General features: G+C 40.8%; 1 protein-coding gene across 6 annotated transcripts in view; it reads right to left on the bottom strand.

Moving 5' to 3' along the window:
- The window catches only part of MPP7 (MAGUK p55 scaffold protein 7), a 354,373-nt gene that overhangs the window by 6,328 nt on the left and 324,243 nt on the right, over positions 1 to 23,802 (bottom strand). For all 6 annotated transcript variants that reach the window (XM_075062267.1, XM_075062269.1, XM_075062266.1 and 3 more), the window contains 4 exons: positions 16,322 to 16,402; positions 10,348 to 10,441; positions 9,125 to 9,233; positions 1,215 to 1,358 (listed from right to left, as the gene is read on the bottom strand). In XM_075062267.1, coding sequence (XP_074918368.1) covers positions 1,215 to 1,358; positions 9,125 to 9,233; positions 10,348 to 10,441; positions 16,322 to 16,402 — 428 coding nt within the window. The remainder of the gene's footprint in view (positions 1 to 1,214; positions 1,359 to 9,124; positions 9,234 to 10,347; positions 10,442 to 16,321; positions 16,403 to 23,802) is intronic.

Here is a 23,802-nt window from a genome sequence, read left to right as displayed (position 1 = left end):
GGAGGATATGGCCCTAATGTGGTCACTAAACTTCTACCCAGTAAAGTTACTGGTGCATCTGCTGTCATTCAGTGGGAGAACAAAAATCTCTTGGGTGCTGCAGCCTGCCCAGGGTTCAGCTGCACTTAATTTGAGTTGCTCGCACACTTGCAGTGATTGCGCACCACGCAATTGGTCACCCATGTTACATGAAAATCTGGCTCTGACGGTGTTGTAATTAGACTTAACAGTTACTGGTGCATTTCCTAGAGCTGTTGTCCCAGGCTGGCTGCAGACTCAGGCAGACAGAACTGTGTTGGCTAGACACTCATCACCTTTGGAAGATTTTCGTTGTAGTCATAAAGGCTCAAGACAGCCGTGTTTCTTCACTGAAAACTTGCAGTGTGCTGCACCTGAATCCCAGATTAATACCTTGTGTGGGCAGGTGCAGAGCTCAGGGCTTGAAGGCCTCTGGTCTAATGGTCTGAGCCAGCGCAGAACTAGGAGTCTCAATCTCCTGTGTTCAAAGCAGAACTCCGACAATGACTCCCCGGGTGACCTTGGGCAAGTCACGTCCCTGTTCTCTGCCTCAGTTTCCCCCAAAATGAGGCTCTATTTACCTTCTCCACCGGGCTGCAGAGATGGATGGGGATGAAGCCTTGGAAAGTGCTGAGGACGGTTACACTTTTGCAGCTCTTTAACCCTGTATCCTCTGGCAGGGCCATGATCCACCCCCACAGGGGGACTGGTGGCCACGGTCTCCTCTTCCTTTCCCCCACTTCCCCTCCTGCCACTGCATTGCTGTCAATAGGGCCAGTTATAGGGGGGCTCATGCCACCCGCTCGATCTGCAGCTGGCAGCCCTTGGGGGGCAGCAGCCGCTCCTGTGGCAGGGGGTCCGGGACTGCCAGAGCTGGAAGAAGTGGGCTAGAGAGTGACGCAGCAGCCTGGGGGCTCAGGGAGGAGGCAGCTCCGGGATGGCAGAGGGGGCACAGGCAGGCAGTGATGTGGGGCACGGCGGAGGGAGGCATCGGGGCGGCCTGCGGTTGCAGAGAACACCCACAGAGGTAGGTGCTAACACAGCTGCGAGCGGGCTGTCTCCCGCCAGGAGCAATAGTGTTAAAAAAAATTTTGAGGCACTGATTTTTGGCGCCCCAAATCTTGTCGCCCTAGGCGGCCACCTAGTTTGCCTAGTGGTTACACCTGCATATTCTCACAGATTCTAAACATACTTACTGTGAAGGGTTTTGCAGCCACTTTTTCATCTTTGCTTGAAATAATCTTGGCATTTTTTCTGGTCTCTCTCAAACGCTCAAGTGATGGAGGTTTTATAAATATCACAAATGGTTTAAATTCTAATGTTCTTAAATGCTTCACTGTCTGGGAAGGGGAAAAATTATAATTCATTAGTAACAAGGTTTGAATTCATTCCTTGCACTGGAGTTTGCAACAACAAAAGAGTCTGCTATGACACTAAAACTATAAGGCATCTCTTGAAATATACGTTTCATTCATTAGCATCCTACTTTCTTAAACAACATTTATTCTTTGCATCGCCTATTGCTACTTGAATGGCAAGAAAAATTTTGATTTCAACGGAAGTTGCCAGTGTTGGTAAATCTGATCAGTCTGGCAGAAGTAAAGCCAATGCACTGTTATGGGCTATCCAAAGAGGTGGTATTAGTAATTAGAAAAATTAAGTTAGACAAAAGGGTTTTTAGTTGATGCACCAGGGAGGAGTAGCAGATTATTTAATAGCTGATTTTAGGAAGGGTAAGACTTCCTACTGCCAAATTCCAAAGATAATAGAAAAGCCTTTCTGCAGCCCCAGAGCAAAAGGGCACTGTGATAAGAGGACAACTGCTGGTTCTCCTCAAATCTTTAAGACTCATTGAGTTCATTCTGTGCTGCTGTTTATGCTTCACAGGAGGATCAGATGATTGTCGCCTATTAAGGGAGAGGTTACTTACCTTACAGTAACTTGAGTTCTTTGAGATGTTTTGTCCCTATAGGTGCTCTACCATAGGAGTCTCTCAAGCAGTAACTCATCAAGGAGGTGGGTGCTGAGGTGAAAAGTCTAGGATAGTTTGGAGGACTGAATCACTAAAGATGGTGTCACCTCTGCAAGCTGGTCAGATGGTATAATGCTTGGCAAATGTATGTATAGAAGACCATGTAGCAGTCCTGCTGATTTCTATGATGGGAATGTCCCTCAGTAGACCTATAGATATGAACTGAGGTCTAGTCGAATGTTCTGTTATTATGTGCGGGGGCTGCATAAGAACATAAGAACGGCCATACTGGGTCAGACCAAAGCTCCGTCTAGCCGAGTATCCTGTCTTCTGAGAGCTGCCAAAGCCAGATGCCCCAGAGGGAAAGAACAGAAAATCATCAAGTGATCCATTTCTTGTTACCTATTCCCAGCTTCTGGCAAACAGAAGCTAGGGACACCATCCCTTCACACCTGCGTTTTCACAGCAGGTCAAGATGCAACCTGAAACCCACTTAGACAGCCTTTGTGTGGAAATCAGTTGGCCCTTCATCCTTTCTGCAAACAATACAAATAGCCTGGGAGAGGTCCAGAAGGTTTTAGTCCTGTCCAGATAGAAGGTAAGGGCCCTTCTGACTTCCAGTGAATGAAGACTTAATTCCTCTTTGGAGACATGAGATTTTGGGTAGAACACTAGCAGGTTAGTCGCCTAGTTATGTTATATTCTGAAGAGGGGACTTAGTATAACTTTGTCTTTGTAAAAGGTGGGGTATGGTAGATCAGTCATGAGTGCTCCCAGCTTCCTCATTCATCTTGCTAAGGTGATGACAACTAGGAACAAAGTCTGGAGGGAGCAGGTAGCCACTGGTTAAAAGGGGTGTTTCCTTAGGATGATTAGAACCAGTCTGAGGTCCCACTGGGGAGCCAGGTATCAAATGGAAGGAAAGAGGTTGTATAGACCCTTGAAAAATCTGACTGCTGTAGAGTGGACAGAGACTGAAAAGCCCTGGATGAGTGAATCGTCAGAGCCACTGTAAGAGCTCATTTGAGACTCTCTGTTTTTATTTCCAATAGGTAGTCCAAGGTCTTCGAAAATGGAACTTCCAAGGCTTCAGAAGCTGGGAGGGAGCAGCAGGATTGGAAGTGTTTCTACTTTTGAAGATAAGTCTTGAGAGTACTGGGCTTTCTACTAGATAAGAGAACTGACTGAACTCTACCTGAAAAGATTAACTCCATGCTGGGAGCCACTAAGAAGCCATGCTCTCAGATTCAGGGAGGAGGAGTTGGGAAGGATGAAGGTCCCTGAGTTCTATGTCAAGAGGTCCTGCATGATAGGAAGCCTGAAGGGTGTTAACCCTGAGAGGTGGATGAGGTTTGAGCACCACACTTGTCTTGGCCAAGCAGGTGCTATGATGATAGCTTTTTCTCCTCAGCAGAGCTTGAGTGAGGTCTTTAGGGCTAGCGGTATAGGGGGATAAGCATAAAGAAGGGTATGGGGACATGGTGTTATCAGGGCATCCCTAGGAGAGTTGTGAGCGTAACCTCCCTTGGAGCCGAACAGACAACATTTTGCATTGTTTGTGTTGACAAAGAGGTCTACGCTGGTATACCTCAGGTCAGGCAGGTGCTCTGGAAGACGCCCGTTTATGATTTTCGCAGAAGTGTCTGCTTAAGGAGTTTGCAAGTATATTGTAGAGGCCTGGCAGATAGACTTCTGATTTCTATCCGATGAGAAATGCACCAGTTCCACAACTTTAGTGACACTGTGCATAAGGATTGGGATCTTGCTGAACCCTGGCAGTTGATGTAATACATCACTGCCCTGTTGCCCAGCATTACTCTGATTGGGTGACCTCGTATGGCCTTGAGGAAATGTTAGCAAGCATATCTACTGTTCTTAGCTCCATGATATTGATATGTAGTGCCAATTCCTATGCTGACCATTTGCCCTGTGCTTTACCTCCCTGTAGGTGAGCTTCCCACCATAACAGACACATCTGTTATGAGGGTCTTCAAAGATGCTGGATGTATGAATGGGGTTCAAACAGAGTCTTTCCACCATATAAGAGAGTCTAACACCTTCTGAGGCACTGACGTGTGTCTGGAGAAGATTGTCTGTTTGGGGTATACACTACTCTTAGTCACGTCTGGAGGCAACTGAGGTGCATCCTTGCATGGGGAATCACATATGTGGTGTCCGACATGTGCCCAACATCTGTAGGCAAATCCTCAGGTTATTTGTGGGCTGAATTGTAATGTTGCGATTAGATGGGATATGGTGGAGAATCTCTCTTTGGGAAGGTAAGCTCTTGCTGTTTGGAGTGTAGAGTAGCTTCTATAAAGTCTATTCTCTGTACTGAAGTTAGCATGGATTTCTTGTGGCTGAAACATGGGTCCAGAGATTGGAATAGTGTTAATGACCTGGACACTGCCGACTGGACCTCTTCGGGTGATTGGCCTCTGAGAAGCCAGCCGTCCAAGTATGGGAATGCTGTGTGACAAAGTTCCTCCTCCACCTTGGTGGGTCCTGCGCTTATTGGCGGATTTGTTCACCTCAGTGATCTTCCCTTCTTGTGGAACCCACAGTCTGAGTCAGCTCCTCCTGTGTCTGATCAGGAGTTGGGAGGTTTGGGGGGAACCCAGGCCCGCCCTCTACTCCGGGTTCCACCAGGCCCTGTGATCGCAGTTTCTAATATGCCTCCTGTAACAGTTGCAGAGAACAGCTACAACTCCCGGGCTACTTCCCCATGGCCTCCGTCCAAACACTTCTTTATCCTCACCACAGGACCTTCCTCCTGGGTGATAAGCTGTCTCCTCAGATGCCCCAGTATACGTCCTACCTCAAGCTTCTGCTCTGCTCCCAGATCCTCACACACAGCTCTTCCCTCTGGCTCTTAGCCTGACTGGAGTGAGCTCCTTTAACCCAGGTCCCTGATTAGCCTGCCTTGATTGGCGCAGGTGTTCTAATTATCGTAGCTATCTCTACTGCCTTCAGAAAGATCTTAATTGGTCCCAGGATGCCTTGATTAACCTGGAGCAACCGCCATTTGGTTACCAGGGTACTAGGGATTTGTTTAGCCTGGGGCTAACATACCTGTTTCTCAGTACTTTACTGTAGCCATCTGGCCTTGCCCCATCACAGCTGATATTCCCCACTGGCAGAGCCAAGTCACTACCACTGAGAGAATCTTTGGACTGCTCTTGAGGCCACAGAGAGTCCACAGGGGAGAACGCGATAATGACAGTTATCCACCCCATTACAAAACATAGGAAGTGCTTGTGGGAGGGGTGGATAGTTACATGAAAGTAAACATTCTCTAGGTCAAGGGCCATGAACCAGTCTCCTGTGTCTGAGGATGGGATTACGGTAGCTAGTGTCACCATTCTGAAGTGTTATGCTAGGACGCAATTGTTCAAGATCCTGAGCGCAACGGTTGGTCTCCATCCTTCATCTTTCTTCAGAACAAGGATGTAATTGGAATAGAACCTTCTTCCGATGAACTCTGGTAGAACCAGTTCTATTGTTCACAGGAGAAGACAATGAACTTCTTGACTTAGGAGTTCCTCATGAGAAGGGTCCATGAAGGAGGATGGGGAGAGGGTTGGGAAGAGGGATGGAAAAGAAGTGGATAGAGTAACCCTCTTTGACATTCTCTAATATCCACTTGTCTGAGGTAAGAAATTCCCAGGCTAAGTAGTGGGACAGTCAATCTCCAAAGAGGGGGTAGTCACACAACAGCTGATTCAGAGTGGAATGGATTTCTTGATGCCCTTGACCAAGGTATCAAAAGTGCCTCTTAGAAGCAGGAGCTGATAGAGTAAAAGTAGGGGTGCGTGGCCTGTGTTTTTGCAGTTTGGGTTTTCTTCGGAAGGGTTCCTGAAGCTTAGGGAAAGTGTGCTGTTGGTACTGGAATGGTCTCAATCTTGAGTGGTTTGGGATCTACTAAAGCACTTTTTTGTTGCAGGCACATAAATCCCCACTGATTGAGCTTCTGGAGAGAAGAGTCCATATTTTCACTGAAGAGCTTAAGCTCTTTGAATGGGAGATCTTCCATGGTATTTTGAAATTCTGGAAGACTGAAGAACTGGAGCCAGTATGCTTTTCTCATGACCACCATTGTGATGTGGACTTTCGGAGGCTGTGTCAGCAGCATCTAGAGTAGCTTGTAGGGAGGTTTTTGCAACCAACTGTCCTTCGGCAATGATAGACCAAAAATGATTTTCTGGTCTTGTGACAAGTTGCTCAATAAAATGTATATATTTGGAGTATGTGTTAAGATTGTATTTTGCCATCAAGGCATGGTAGTTGGCCATATAAAATTGGAGAGTGACTGATGAGTAGCTCTTCCTTCCCACCAAGTCCAACTTGTCAGATGGAGAAGGCCTAGAATGAGCTTGACAGCTCCCTTTCATTGGCTGCATCAACTGGCAGGGATTTGGGGCTAGGATGGGAAAAGAAGTGTTTCATTCCTTTTGGGGGATATAGTATTTATCTGCCTGCTTACAGCTTGGTGGGATTGTGGCAGGTGTATGCCACAGGGAAAGTGCAGGTGACAACACCTCACTGATGGTTCTGAAATCATCAGTGTAGGAAAGTCATGGTGGCATTATTGTGTCATCTGGAGATGAAGAGGACTTTACAGAGGGAAGCAAGATCTTCTTGGCCTGAGACTATTGCTCCTTCTGTATATAGTCTGGTACTGGAGAAGTGTGAGGTTCTGAGGTGCATAGTGCAAGCCATTCACAGTCTTCAGGACCAGACTTCAAAGAGAAACTGCTGAGCTTCAGTTCATCTGCAAATTTGACACCATCAGCTCAGGATTAAACAAAGACTGTGAATGGCTTGCCAACTACAGAACCAGTTTCTCCTCCCTTGGTTTTCACACCTCAACTTCTAGAACAGGGCCTCATCCTCCCTGATTGAACTAACCTCGTTATCTCTAGCTTGCTTGCATATATATACCTGCCCCTGGAAATTTCCACTACATGCATCTGACGAAGTGGGTATTCACCCACGAAAGCTCATGCTCCAAAATGTCTGTTAGTCTATAAGGTGCCACAGGATTCTCTGCTGCTTAAGTCTAGTCTCCCTGTCTTTTTTTGGATCTGCCTTTGAAAACCAGACAAAGCTTGCATTTAGAAAGGTTGTAGGAGTGCCCCAAACACCACAGGTAACTGGAGTGTCCATCACTGTGGGAAAAGGACCTGTGGCATATCTAAGAGGACTTAAACTCCAGGATTTGGGACATAAGTTGTGCTCCAGCAGAAATGAAAGATCTAAGAAAAGAAGAGGGAAGGAAACCACTCTCTCCCCCTACAAGCACTAGAGTGAAAAACAAAGTAAATGCACTAAAAATAAAGAAAAAATACAATAAAGTAAATATGAAATTAGGGTAAAAAGGATTCATAAGGTGAAAGCTGGGAAGCTAAATGCAGCTGACAGCAGAACGCTCTGGCTCAAGCCACATATCCTTGTTCAAAGTACAAGGTAGTACTCTGCACAGATGTGGGCCCGTGGATACTACTTTTCAGTCTCTGATCGAGAGCACATAGATGCTTGAACATCGTACAGTGGAGCACCACAGGGGGACATACTCAAAAGAACTAAAACATATTCCTCTATGTAGCTCTTGATGGCCAGTAACAAGTTGCTGCCAGATAACTTGCAGCCACAGTATCAAGTACCTTCCTCCTCCTGCAATCCTAGCAGTAGCTGCAGGAGCAGCTAGTTGTACAGTATAGGGTTGAAACGCCAAAATGCCAAATGCACATGTCCTTAAGCTTAAACCGAGTTATTTGAATTTGGTATCGTATTTCCAACTGAGATCTTTCTAATGAGAAAACAATGTCATTCTCTCATTTTAATAGCTAGAAAAAAGCTAATTGTTCACAATAATTTACCATATGCTACTAGATCAAAATTTCCTTTTTTATAATTTAAAAACTGTTAATATTAGCTAATGCAGTTTTCACAGTAAGTGCAGTGTTGCACACAACAATTCAGCAAGTAAATCTAAAATTGCACATTTTTTGTTAGTGACTCATCAAAAGTACTATTGATCTAGGTTTTTGACTCTGTGACATCAGTTTCCTAAAGCCATTATTCAACCACTATATATCTGTGCCATCCCCTTTTCTTACAGAAACCCTCTTTTCGGCAATTTTCTAATAAGGAACATGACATAATATTTGGATTAATGTGAATAAATTATTGCCATTGACGCCACTGAACATTTACAGTAAATGCTATTTAGACAGGGAATAATCATGTCCAATTACCTACAGAACCCTCTTTAAACCAACAGCTTGAGTGCTTCATCATGCAGGCACTTGTGCACTGGGTAAGTCAGAAAAAGTGGAAGACTTCAACTGTTTCCATTTAACATCGAAAATCATTTTTCTGGCTCCTGAATTTTGTGCTGCACTACAGGATATTTGAACAATACTCAAACAAGTCAAAGGTGAACACAAAAGCAATGGAAAAATCTGTTCTGAACAATGTATTTCAAATCCTATTTTTATACATTTATTTCATTCAAGCTTTATTTAAATGTTCAAATGCACAAGTTAAAGTTGCAACCAGACAATAATGAATATTGGAGGTGGGGGTTAATAGGAAGGGGTACATGCACACAAAATAGACACAAATGATGACAGCAGCCCCTTCCCTCTACAGAATACTACTCTATTTATCTGTTATTCAGCACATTGTATATTTAATGTTTCTTCACATTACAGTCTGTCATAAAACCCTTTCCATGAACAGTCTTGTTGAAATCAAAGGATTACTCATGTGAGTAAGGGTTGCAGGAATGGACTCTTTGTCAAGAAAATTTTGCATTTAAATATCAAGTTTTTCAGACAAATTCTAACCCAGATCAGCAGAACACTGAATACAAATGTTGGAGCATTCTGTGAGTAATTAAATATTCTTCATGTTAGTGTAAGCTTTCAGTGCAGTTAGTTTTTGCATTGAATACCATCCAATCTGTGTTGAAATTTCCCTTTAGGAAAGCTCTACACAATAAGTATAAGAAATTGGGTGGAATATAAATTGAACATGGAATAAAACGGAATGTTCTATTAACAATCTTCTTTCGGAATCCTAACATGGAATGCAGTAAATTACGCCATGCCAAGAGAGGTGCTTACTTACATGAGGCTGCACATCCAACAAACAAACTTTGTTTTTAGTTAGAACAGATCGAACAGAGTCTATGCTTGTACCGTAGTAGTTGTTTTTATATTCACCATATTCAATAAACCTGTGGTAGAAAGTGAAAAAAAATCAGAATCGTTCCCTTTTCTTTACCAAATACTTATCAATTTAGTTAATAAAATTTAATTCACGAGCAGAAATATTTTCACTCTACATGTGATTTTTACCATGTTTTATAAAAGGAAATGCTGCCAAGTACTTCAGCATGTCAACCTAAAAAAACCCCCTTCTATTTTACCATTTTCAAATCAGTAACACTTGCTTATATTACAGTTAAAGAGAAAAAGTACTGTAGTCCAACAGCACACTAATGTTTTCCATCACCTCTTTTTCAGAACTAATGCAATGCAATAAAAAAGTGGATAAGCTAAACAATAGAAACTACTGAAATTTCATTGCACGCTACAGAATAACTGAATTTTCTCTCTCTGAATAGGAGGAGCAGTTATGATGATGCTAATAGAACCAAGGCGGTTGGTTATGTGCTATAAAAGTATAAATACAATTTGAGAAAAAGCAAAGCACATTTTGAAGTTCAATCAAACCTACAGCTTTGTGTCTACTATACTTTGCCCTCTGAAATACTTAGGGCGGGATTTAAACTTACAGTATTTTACAGCTTGCTGGGGAGCATGGTGCTACCATTGTTTTTATTTTATTTTAATTTTTTGAAGTGCTTGAGGGGACAGGCTTCTTTCTAGTTCTCCACATTGCTGTTCTTTTGAACAGGAAATGCCTGTACTGGAAGGGAATATAACTAAACAAAACCATTAACATAACTATACAAAACGTTTGAAATGCAGCACTGCCAGAGCCCCTTTCCTGACGCTGCAACGATCAATTAGTAAGACAAATAATGCCAATTTAAAAGGGGCCCCCACCTTCAACACTCCCCCCAAAAAATCTCTGTATGTTTAGCTCATTGGACAGGCATTTAAAGCATTAGGTGGTTTAAAACTGTTTACGTTCTATTACTTTTACTTTGTTTCAACAATCTGCAGAAATTGCAGTGCTGACTGTTAAGACTTTATACTTTAACATGTTTTAAAATCAGTGCAGACTATACCCCTTTTAAATTACTACATAAAAGAACCAACTACTAAAACATCACAGTGAAACCATTGTTTTGACTGTGGCTCTAGTTAGCCTTTTCAACATACTTGTTATTCTGTACATCTGTCTCAAACAAGTGCTTGGAAATGAAAATGTACTCAACACCATCACTTTCTTGGCCTCTTCTTGCTCTAGTTGTGTCTGTGGTTTCATTAAAGAAAAAAAAGAAGAAAAAAAAGCTTTTTTAAAAACAACAAACCAGTTTTAGGAAAAATATAAAGGACCCAATCCTGTGCGGTGCAGAGTGCTCTTATCTTACACTGGCTTCCAAAGGAGTTGAGTGTGCTCAGCATCTTGAAGGCTGCACTCAGCATGTCACAGGATTGATCCTAAAGCAAGTACAAGAAAACCTCACTGGACATAAATAACAGATTATCAGTTTTATTTACTAATGGAAAAGTTAACTAAAGGGGGAACAATGAGGCTGTAGAAAAATTAAATGAGCAGCAATTTAGAACAATCCCGTCCCCTCTGCCACTATTCATCATAAAAGGAATTTGGGGAATTCACTGGCACAGGGACCATCAAGGCAAATGATGTTTAGTGATTGGATTTATCAGAGAGCCAAATAATGTTATGATCATTAACAACATTTGCAGCTACAGTATGTAAGGTCTGATAGTAATATAATGGAGAATTACATTTCATATTTTAGGAGCCGATTGCCTCTGGTGGACGGAAAGGAATTCCTCTTTCTCCTCATCTACAGCCTTGCACAATAGACTAGGTGGATTATGGGTTTTTTATTCTATTTTTACTTCCTCTCAAGCATCAAGTAATAGTTTTTCTATAAAATTAGGTACAAATGGGACAAAATGCTTAATGGTCTGGTGTGGTGTGGTATGAAGGTTTTTATTACCTGTATAACTCACTCACTTATGACTAATGTGACCATTCCAAACCCATACCTATAAAACCTTTGTACCACGCTGTCATGCACTCTCTATCACTAACTCAAGGATATATAGAAAAAGACGCACATACTGAGTATATATTAAGTATTTTTGTCATATTCTTCTTCTTTGGCTAACATAAAAAAATACATTTCAAAGACAGTCCCACTTCCACTTGAAATTTTGCCATTATTAAGTTTCACTTGAAAGTGACCCCCTCCCCAAGTTCTGATAAGCAACTGAAAGGCAAAACTCTAGAGACACAAAGTTGCTTGATGAAAAATAGCAATTTTGTGGGGAGAAAAATCTTGTGCAGATGATTGCACGTTCATCAATCAGTTGAATATCCGAGAGCATAGGGCAATTTTTTTTTTAATGAATTTACAGAAAGGACAAAATTTGCAACTCTCGTGAATTAGAGAACAAATGTATTAATTTTTCCAATTACAAACATACCCATATCTACATGTTTAAGAATATGCACATGATTAGAGAAAGTATTGAGTTAATGCCTTGGATATAAGGTGCTGGAGTCCCTTGTTCTTAGAGGAGCCTCACTGTAGGAGGCAAAGTCCAGGAGGAAATGAGATGGAAAGTTGCGTGGATTTGGAGAAGCCTCAGTGAAAGGTGTCCATCCACCACACCAAAAGAAAATCCTTTTGTTTATTTTTAAATTTTTACACAAAAGATTGCTTTGGATTTTGGAAATATGATAACATGATACATTCTGTAATGAGGTACGTGAGTTGAGTGGCTATCTGAATACAGGTTAATACTTTGCATAAATGTCACAGAAACTGTACAATAGCAGCAGAATTCAACCATGTCTGTATTAAGGAATTTTTTAAAAAATTCCCTATCACTGTGAACATCAACGGGAGCATAACTAAGGCCCCAATAGCAGAGCTGTTCTATAATGATAGTGTTAAACCTAATTTTCAGATTCACTAATGCAGTAGTAAAACTGCAAGAGCCTGGTCTATTTAAAAGGTTTATTAAAAGGTGTTATTTTATGGCAAATACCATGTCACCATCACCCCCACCCCCAATCTTATGAACTGTTCCATGAGCATAGCATCGCAATGATGGTGTTAATATGTTACAAATCACATTAATTGATCAGATTTGAAAAAAGTCAATATTTCAATTCATCCAGAGATTCCAAGGCCAGAAAGGGCCACTGTGATCATCTGGTCTGGCTTTTTGTATAACACAGGCCATACAACTCCTCCCCCCGCCCCTTTTTTTAAATCCAATCTTGATTTTAAAATAGTCTGTAATGGAGAATCCACCACAACTCTTGGTAAGTTGTTCCAGTGGTTAATTACTCTGTTAAAAATGTACACCTCAAATCCAGTTTGAATTTGTCTAGCTTCAACTTACAGCCATCACAAAACTGGGTGAGTGGGCAAAAAAATGGCAGATGAAATTCAGTGTTGATAAATGCAAAGTGATGCACATTGGAAAGACATAATCCCAATTATACATATAAAATGATGGGGTCTAAATTAGCTGTTACCACTCAAGAGAGATCTTGGAGTCATTGTGGACAGTTCTCTGAAAACATGGACTCAATGTGCAGCGGCAGTCAAAAAAGCGAACAGAATGTTGGGAATCATTAAGAAAGGGATACTCAATAAGACAGAGAATATATTGCCTCTATATAAATCCATGGTACGCCCACATCTTGAATACTGCATGCAGATATGGTCAAAAAAGACATACTGGAATTAGAAAAGGTTCAGAAAAGGACAACAAAAATGAAAAAAAAATATGGAGAGTCTGCCATATGAGGGAGATTAATAAGACTGGGACTTATCAGCTTGAAAAAAAGATGACTAAGGGAGATATGACACAGGAGAAAGTAAATAAGGAAGTGTTATTTACGCCTTCTCATAACACAAGAACTAGGGGTCACCAAATGAAATTAATAGGCAGCAGGTTTAAAACAAACAAAAGGAAGTATTATTTCACACAACGCACAGTCAACCTGTGGAACTCCTTGTCAGAGAATGTTGAAGGCCAAGACTATAACAGGGTTCAAAAAAGAACTAGATAAATTAACCACCAATGGCTATTAACCAGGATGGGCAGTGATGGTATTCCTAACCTCTGTTTGCCAGAAGCTGGGAATGGGCGACAGAGGATGGATCACTTGATGATTACCTGTTCTGTTCATTCCCTCTGGGGCACCTGGTATTGGCCACTGTCAGAAGAGAGGATACTGGGCTAGATGGACCTTTGGTCTGTCCCAATATGGCCATTCTTATGTTGTTATGGATATCATACCTTTCTCTGTTACACTGAAGAGCCCATTATTAAATATCTGTTCCCCATGTAGATACTAATAGACTGTAATCAAATCACCCCTTAACTTTCTGTTTGTTAAACTAAATAGATTGAGTTCCTTAAGTATGCCACTATAAGGCATGTTTTCTAATCCTTCAATCATTCTTGTGGCTCTGCTCCAATTTATCAACACCCTTCTTGAATTTTGAGCACCACACTGCACACAGTATTCCAGCAGCAGTCACACCTGTATCCAATATAAAGGTAAACTAACCTCTCTACCCATTTATGCCACCCAGGATCACATTGACTCTTTTGGCTGCAATATCATACTGGGAGCTCATGTTCAGCTGATTATCCACCTTGACCACCAAATCTTTTTCAGTCACTGCTTCCTATGATAAGTATGGCCTACATTCTTTGTTCTAGATGTATATATTTACATTTCAGAGAATCATAGAAACGGAGAGTTGGAAGGGACCTCAAAGTCATCAACTGTGGCCCCCTGGTCTGAGGCAGGACCTAGTAAACTTAGACCATATCCCTGACATGTGTTTGTCCAACATGTGTGATGGGGATTTCATAACCTCCCTTGGAAGCCTATTCCAAAGCTCAATTACCCTTATAGTTTGAAAGTTTTTCCTAATATCTAACCTAAATCTCTCTTGCTGCAAATTAAGCAGATGACTTCTTGTCCTATCTTCAGTGGACATGGAGAACAATTGATCACCATCCTCTTTATTACATATTAAATTAACATATTTGACGACTTGATAAGTCTTGGGAAGCAGTGTGAGTCGAGGGACGTGCTGGCCGCCCTTCCCACAGCCCCCATTGGCCTGGAGCGGCGAACTGCAGCCAGTGGGAGCCGCAATCGGCCGAACCTGCAAATGCGGCAGGTAAACAAACCGGTCTGGCCTGCCAGGGGCTTTCCTTGAACAAGTGGCAGACCAGCTTTGAGAACCACTGCTTTAAGACTTATTGAAAAATCAACATTAGCGGTCCAGCAAGCCCCTCCATCAGCGCTTTTAAAACTCTTAGATGCAAGTTATCCAGATGTGCAGATTTTAAAATGTCTAATTTTAGTTGCTTCTGTTTAATATCTTCTAGAGACACTAATGAAATGGAAAGAATCTTCTCATCACTATATGCTCTGTTACTTCCCCCCAAATACAGAACAGAAATATTTATTGAACAGTTCTGCTTTTTTGGTATTATTATTGAGAATTCTACCATTTCCATCTAGTAATGGACCAACATCATTGCCAGGATTCTTTTTGTTCCTAATATATTTAAAAATCTCTCTCTTATTGTCTTTAACTCTGTTGGCCATAGATTTGTCCTGGTGTCCCTTTGTCAATTTTCTATAATTCTTGTCTTCTGATTTATGTTCATTATCAACTTCCCCTTTTTACCGTTTGTTTTATTACACACACACACACACACACACACAGTTGTCTTCACTTCCCCTCTAAACCAATACAAGCCTTCTTCTTCGATTGTGCCTTTTTGGGAATCTAGCAAGATGTTCTTAAATGATTCCCAATCATCATTCACTTTTTTTTTTTTTAATTAAGTTCTTCCTGCCAGCTGATTTGGCTCATATCTGTTTTCAGTTTTGTAAAGCTGGCCTTGATTAAGGACCAAGTATATACATTTGTAAATGTGATAAAGTCACAATCACTTGTACCAAAGCTATCATTAATTTTAGTTCTGCGATGAGTTTCTCTTCTTCTGTTAAAACAAGGTCTAATATAAAACTCCCACATTGGCTGCCACAATTATTGAGTTAGGAAATTGCCATCTATAATGTTTAGAAATTACAAGGATGTAATAGTACTGGCAGCATGAGACCTCCAGCATATGTCACTCAAATTGAAGTCCCTTCTTATTGCACAACTATTTTCCCCTACACGTTATAGATAGTTGTGTAAGGAAGCAATCAACCTGTTCCCTAGTGTGATTTGCTGGTCTGTGGTAGACACCAATACCCCATCTTCTAAATTATCTGTTAGGACATGGATCCAGATGCACTGAAGACCATTTTTACCAATTTATCAGTGAATTGGAAACAGGTAATGCCATTTTTGACAGAGTGCCACTCTACTTCCCCTTTTGCCCATTTGATCCTTCCTAAATAGGTTAAAACCACTGATTTTAACATTCCAATAATCATCCCAACAGGTTTCAGATTTTTTAGACTTGATGCTTTTTATAATGCCAAAATATTAGGTATTTGAATGACATACAGTATTTACAGGTCAGAACTCTATCATCACTCTTGATCTGTCATATTGCCTATGATTATCTGACAGTTACATCAGAGCAGAGATAACATGCTACTCTACAAGAAAACCCTTCCTATTCTGGGAGCTAATAATCTGGGAAAACTCTCCATTGTATATCATCACTCACCAATCTCGGAATATATGCAGGAAACAATCGGGTCCATGTTGTGTGAATTTTCCCATTGCCCCTGTAAGATTTTGCTCCTTCAAACTGGCGTGCTGGTTGAATATATTTCATCACTACAATACCAATTCCTAAGGAGCTTTTTAATGGGAGTTTCATTTTCTAAAATCTTTGTTGACATCAGCTGCATCAAATTTATACTGAAAATGCACTGCACCAGAATCTGGGCCAAAATTTTCTAGTTGGTTTCATCAATGTTTATTCAAAACGTAGATGCAGCAGATGTAGATGTTTAAAATTTATGACACTAACTTAGGTGCCTAAATATGGTTTTATGCATCCATGTTTGACAATGTTGACCTTAGGTTAATATAAGAATAAAAAAACTGATACAGCATGAGGACTCACAAAATGCATTTCTACTTACGTGGCACTGTTACACCATAATGCTGGGTATTGCTGATCAACAGTTTTCGTTTAAGTTCATTCAATCCTACACCCACAGGACCTGAAAGATAAATTACATAGCTTTCAAAGAGAAGTATCAGAGGGGTAGCCGTGATAGTCTGGATCCGTAAAAGCAGCAGAGAGTCCTGTGGCACCTTATAGACTAACAGACGTTTTGGAGCATGAGCTTTCGTGGGTGAATACCCATACCCACTTCGTCAGATGCATGTAGTGGAAATTCCCAGGGGCCAGGTATATATGCTTTGCAAGCAAGCCTAAGAGATAACAGAGGGTTAGTTCATCAGGTGAGGGATGGCGTATATTCATTTTGGTGGTGTGCAGGTGAATGAACCGGTGATGTGTGGCTATCTGGTTAGGCTGCATCTGTGATGGTTCTCTGTGTAGATATGTATGGGCAGAGTTGGCAATTGAAGGTTTGTTGCATGGATTGTTCCAGAGCTGGAGTTAACTTATGGTGTGGTGTTGCCAGTTGCTGTTGAAGAATACGTGTCAGGTTGGCGGGTTGTCTGTGGGCGAGATTGGCCTGCCACCCAAGGCCTGTGAAAGTGTGGGATCATTGTCCAGGATGGGTTGTTAGATCCTGATGATGCGTTGGAGGGATTTAGCTGGGGGCTGTATGTGATGGCCAGTGGAGTCCTGTTGGTTTTTTCTTTGGTTTGTCTGCAGTAGGAGGCTTCTGGTAGTACGTCCTGGCTCTGTTGATCTGTTTCTTATTTCCTCGTGCGGGTATTGTAGTTTTGAGAATGCTTGGTTGCGAGATTTTGTAGGTGTTGGTCTCTGTCTGAGGGTTAGAGGCAATGCAGCCAATGTAATATACGCCATCATATGCACAAGCCCCTCTGCTATGTACATCGGCCAAACTGGACAGTCTCTACGGAAAAGGATAAATGGACACAAATCAGACATTAGGAATGGCAATATACAAAAACCTGTAGGAGAGCACTTCAACCTCCCTGGCCACACTATAGCAGACCTTAAGGTGGCCATCCTGCAGCAAAAAAACTTCAGGATGAGACTTCAGAGAGAAACTGCTGAGTTTCAGTTCATCTGCAAATTTGACACCATCAACATAGGATTGAACAAAGACTGTGAATGGCTTGCCAACTACAGAACCAGTTTCTCCTTTCTTGGTTTTCACACCTCAGCTGCTAGATCAGGGCCTCATCCTCCCTGATTGAACTAACCTCGTTATCTCTAGCTTGCTTGCTAGCATATATATACCTGCCCCTAGGAATTTCCACTACATGCATCTGACGAAGTGGGTATTCACCCATGAAAGCTCATGCTCCAAAATGTCTGTTAGTCTATAAGGTGCCACAGGACTCTCTGCTGCTCTTTCAAAGAGAAGATCTCTCTTGTGTTCAAGTGTTATTACTGGTCAATGTAAGACTACCCAATGGAAGAACAGGTTTTGGCTTTTTAATAATCTGAGCTCCTTTTGGAGTTGCCTATGGATATAGCCTCTTCTAGGATGTATTGTTTAGACAAATTTAAGAAGATTTAATTGCCAGATATCACTATCTTTAACCTTTGTCTTCTTGGGAAATGTTAATGAAAAAGTAGAGTCAAGCCAACTCTGATGTTGGGAGCTTTTGGCATGGAGATAGTGATCTCATTATCTCCTACAAAATAATGGAGAGATGCCCACAGTGGTTCTTTTAGGTTGGTCAGCAACTTTTGATAATATTATATACAAAATTTTGTTGATCTGCCTATGGATCGTAGCTGGGATCGTAGTTTCACATGGTTTTGTTTTTCTCTCTCTGAGGTCTCAAAGAGTGGTTTTGGGTAATCCCTCATTAGCTCCAAAAGATCTGTCATGGAGGGTTCCATTCTGTTATCCAGTTTGTACAAGACACCTTTGGGGGAGACCTGGATTTCAGTATCATTAGGATATAGATGATCTACAGCTCTGTTTTCATCAGATCCAGATGGTGGGGTGGCAGTGCTTTCTCAGTGCATGATCAAGATTAGGACTTGGAGGAGAGAGAATCATCTGAAGTTTAAGCCACAGAAAATGAAGGTGATATTTGTGGGTTTAAGGCAGGATCTTGACATTACAGCAGAAGTTGTACATGTGCTCTGAGCTTCTATAATTCAGAACATTTTATAAAGTAAAAAAAAATAATAAGTACTAACCTGATACATACATCTCTACCCCGATATAACGCTGTCCTCGGGAGCCAAAAAATCTTACCGCGTTCTAGGTGAAACCGCGTTATATCAAACTTGCTTTGATCCACTGGAATGTGCAGCCTGGCCCCCTGGAGTGTTGCTTTATCACGTTATATCTGAATTCATGTATATCAGGTCACGTTATATCAGGGTAGAGGTGTATTTTAACGGAACTTGGAGCCCTTTCTGGGCCTTTATCCATAGTCTGCTAGTAAGATTATGTACCTGGAGTTAATAATGAAGCTTTAGAACCTTCTAGTAATAATTACCAAGAATGACTAGTTACCCACCTCTCATATGTGTAGCAAGACACAAAGATGAAGACCATAAGTTTTCTACCTCTCCAAAACCATGGCTCTCTGTAAAAACTTAGTGTTTTGCATTTATAACCTTTTATATGTTTACATAGGTTAAACACACAACTACATTTCAAGTCCCATTTCTAACCTGCCTGCAAATTAATCTATCGGTTTATATATAGATGTTTATTTAATGTAACGTACAGCAGCATCTACTGATGCATGTCTGTAGAAAAATGCAATGGGTCATGATGCTAATAGCAGTAGGTATTTTCTAAATTTTGTCTATAATTATTAGTATTATACTTATTTAAGCAAGTAAGGTTTTATAGGAAAGGTGATTAAAATTCTGTATGCATGTCAGATTAATTAGTGAAGCAGACTGAAAGGATCAGTAAGAACTGAAGTAGAAAAATCTGTTTTATACTTTTATTTTTAAGCAAGACATCTTCCCTATACACAAATGTTATTTCCTCTGCAACATACTGTCAAATCAATGGTATGCTTTTAGTTCTATTTATGTATAAGAACTCAGGTTTCACTTACTGTGTGACAGATGCTCTGGAAACACAGAGCAATCTGTTTCCAGACCAAAAAACCAACTACTAGCTCTGTCTCTCATCCCCACCCACCGTTTTCTGTGTCACTATAAATACAGCTATGAAAGCTGTAGATTCTTCTGTTTCAGTGGCTACTTTTCAGAGTCTCCAGAGTTATTTTTTTCTTTGTGCCATTGCAACCATTTGTAATTGTAACAGAGACACACACAGAGAATGGATACCTAATTAGCACAGGCAATTAGAAGTACATTGTCTATTCTTATTTTTATTATACTATATTTTCTGAGTGAAATGCACAATTCTACTGTTCCTTTCATTTTAAACGCAACCAAGAAAGAGGCATGCTTCTAAAAATTATGTATTTGGGAATAAATAATTTAAACCCAACAGGAAGGGAGTGAAGCATCAGGATAAAAAAAAAAAAGGTTCTTGAGTGGAATGCCAGTAATGTTTATTCCAGGAAGTTTTTGTTTTGGTGCAATCAATCAAATGAGCTTTTCTAAAACTGAATGATCATCCATTCTATTTATTGATAACAATTTTAAGAAAAAAAATGAGAACATTCATGTCAATTACTGACTCATTTTGAATCATTCTACTTAAAGGTCCAATCCAGCACACACTTACTGCTATGCCTAGTGCTTATGAGTATTTGTCACTGAGTATGTCTATACTTTGAGTTGATGATGTAATTCCCATCTCAAGGAGACATACTTGTGCTAGCTCTGGTCAAGCAGTGAGCTAAAAATACAGTGTAGTTGCAGCAATGGGAGCGGCGTTATGGGCTAGTCACCCTGGGTATGTTCCTATTGCATCTCGGATAGATACATAATTAGAGTGGCTAGCCTTTTTCAATGCTTGCATTGTCATGACCACACACTATTTTTAGCACACTAGCTTGATCCGAACTAGCATCGGTATGTCTCTTCAATTTGGAAATTAAACACCCGGCTCAAAGTGTAGACATACCCACTGACATAGGCATTTGCAGGATTGAGCCATAAATCATCAGAACTTATAACAGGGTTCAAAAAATAACTACATAAATTCATGGAGCATAGGTCCAATAATGGCTATTAGCCATAAATGGTGTCCCTAGCCTCTGTTTGCCAGAAGCTGGGAATGGGAGACAGGGGATGGATCACTTGATGATTACTTGATCACTTATTCTGTTTATTTCCTCTGGGTCACCTGGACTGGCCACTGTTGGAAGGCAGGATACTGGGCTAGATATATCGTTGGTTTGACCCAGTATGGCCATTCTTATGTTCTAAAACTCACACCAGGCATTTTCAGTATAAAACTTTGGATTAAGCTGACCCAGGTTCAAAACCCAGCAAGGTCAACTCAGCCCTTCATTCTTCACAAGCAGAGATATTGAGCTACATACAGCGTATTTGTTTGGGAGGTAAGGAGGAAAGGTGTCTTTCAGTAAAAACTGGGGTGCTGTCTGCACTGCTTGGACTGCTAAGTTTCCATGACAATCTCCAGAAACAGAGATTTGCTTCAAAGGCTAAACTTTCACTTTACCATCTTCATTGTACAGTTGGTTGCTACATTGCTATGGCTGTGTATGTTTGTCAAGTGTAACATTTTTAGATCTTATGCGATAAGAGATATTAAGGTAGAACCTCACTAATTTGAGGTTCAGTAACTACAACTAGCAATGAGAGGGCATTTCTAGATTTGCCGTTCAATTAAGTATGAATCAGGGAGGTCAAACTGGTGCCAGAGGGACAAGACCAGGGACAATACAAATGTCACATTCTGTGCAAATCAGACAGTACCACCACCTTATCCTGGCCTCCCTGAGACAGCGTGACATAAATGGAGGCTTCTGCTCCTGGATCCTTCTCTTTCCCTCCCGCTAATTGAAGTGAAACAGTTGGGCTGGGAGGGGCAGAAGGGAAGGGCAAGCTAATGGTGTTCCTACAGATGCTTTACTGGGCTTCTGCAGGAATAAACATGAACCAAAGACCCAAATGTGGGTGGTGGGCTTTAAAACAGGTTGCTACACTTTTCTGATTTTCAAGATAAGTGGGGAAAGCTAGGAGCCACTCTCGCTCCTCATGGGGACAGACCCAGCAGCAGCCATTTTTCATCTCTCCTGGTGGCTCCACAGAGGTCAGGCATGAGAAGTACAATGGTGGCGTCTGCTTTTTGATGATCTGCTGAAGAGGAAACCAGTACAGAAGCCTTTCCATACCATGCTCCTTTGCTTGGATCTCAGGTTCCTCTTTATTCTGATGGTGGCCCTAGCATACTATCAGGGAAACAGTGACAACTTAGCCCCATGCCATCCCAGCACCAACACTAGCAAGAGCCAAGAAAAAGCAGCATCCACTTAAGAAGCCCTGTCCCACGTTTAGCTGGGGACAGGCTGGAGCTGATCAGGCACTTCCACACTGGCATGTAGAGACCATGACATCCGTATTGATCTTGCCCAAACACTTACTAAAGCAGAAGCCTCATTTAACTGGACTGAGGTGTTTTCCCAGTAATGTGAGTAAATGTAAAATATTACAGATTAAAATAGTGGCCAGCATCTCAATTATAGGGCTGACTGATGCTTATCCTACTGTTAATAAGACATATTCAGAATTCTTATTAAAGAGGGAAAGGAAGAAAAGGGATCAATGAGGTGTAGGTGGCCTGTTTAGAGTAGCTTATGAGCAGTGGGATGAGAATCGCTGGTGATAGATGGACCGTTTGGTGATGATCCACAATGGACTGGCTAATCACATGGTTATTCTCATTTCCAGTTGATACATCACATTTACGTCAAATAAAAGTACATACGTGTTTTCCTATATTACTATTCCATATACCAATTGCTATAGTTGCCACTGGGACATTACATGATTGCAAAAAAGGGAGGAGGGGTCATCTTGCAAATTGACATGGACTATCTTCCATTGATCTTTCTATTAAGATGTGGTCCTTGCTACAACAAAGTTTGATTCTCTGAGGTATTCAGTAGTCTCCAGTTCAGGAAATCATGTTTTAAGTACTTCTCTGATTAGGGACCTTTTCCTGAATTGTGGTCCTGCTCATAACTGCTAAAAGAGATTAAACAAGTAATTTCATCACCTTCCATCCTTCTGGAAACACACAAGAAAAGAGCCTGTGTTTTTAACCGCAAAGATGTGTAAAACTTCACTCATGGGTAAACACTTGTAGGAAGCAGATATGAAGTCAATGGAGAAAGAGCTCAATATACTAACTAACCAGTATAATTGAACTAATTTTAAAATACTTATTTCAATGCACAGTTTTAGGAGAATGCATAATAGAAATAAAACCTATCATGTCTACCACTTGAATTTTGTAAACTAGAATAAAGTAATGTTAGATCAAGTCAGTAGAAATCTCCAATTGGCAGGTTTTTTCTTTTTTTAAAAAGCTTCCAACTGTAAATTATGCTTCCAGTCACAGTATAACATACTGGCCATTTTCTGCTCTGACCAATTACTGCTTTAATTTAATTATTTGTCCTTGTATTCCCTGGCATAATATCAAAATTATATTTCACATGTTACACAGAATCCTGCTACTGGCATACACAAAGTCTTTAAAATATTGTTCGCTTCTACTGTACCTATATTACTTAACAGTGCTATTTTTCCACATTTCACCCAAGACATTTTTATGGTATTGGCCAGACTTAAACTGCTCCTAATATCCAGAGAATAACATCAGAATTATTGAAGTCTACAATAATTTTCTAAACTGCTTTTGTTACTGAGAAAGCACACTTCCTTAATTTGATTTATTATAACAAAAATCAGATGAAATCTCTAGGTATTCCTCAAATCAGACATATGAAATTTGTTATAAAAAGTCTACTTATTACAATTTTGTACTGCACTCTTTGTTGATATAAGTGTAAAGTCAACTTGATGCTGTCACTTGTTGTATATAGCCCACAATCTTACAGTGATTACACTAGCAGACGGCTGAATTTTAGTGCTGGAGGGTGACAAAACTGTTAATTAAAAACTAACTTTAATGCTCCCTTGGACATGATTTTTATAAAAACACAGCCACTCAACAGTTCATAACAGTCCCTGACAGAGGGTCATATTTCTTCTGCTTTGCTGCTTTAATAGTAGAGAAAACTCTACTAATGAAGCATCAACCTATATGCTACCAAAAAAGAGACAAAAAGTAGTGAGACAGATGCTCTGGTTATCTTTGAAAATACTAAGTTAACATATCATTGTATTTTAAATTGGATTTATGCAATACAGTTTCTAAAAAGAGACTGAAGCAATGCATTTTAATTACATACTCTTAAGAAACTTTATATATCAGAAGGGTAGCTGTGTTAGTCTGGATCTGTAAATGCAGCAAAGAGTCCTGTGGCACCTTATAGACTAACAGACCTTCTGGAGCATGAGCTTTCG

Source organism: Chelonoidis abingdonii, chromosome 2 (genome assembly GCF_003597395.2).
Source record: "Chelonoidis abingdonii isolate Lonesome George chromosome 2, CheloAbing_2.0, whole genome shotgun sequence".
Taxonomy (NCBI): domain Eukaryota; kingdom Metazoa; phylum Chordata; order Testudines; family Testudinidae; genus Chelonoidis; species Chelonoidis abingdonii.
This window is presented reverse-complemented; position numbering and strand designations above follow the sequence as displayed.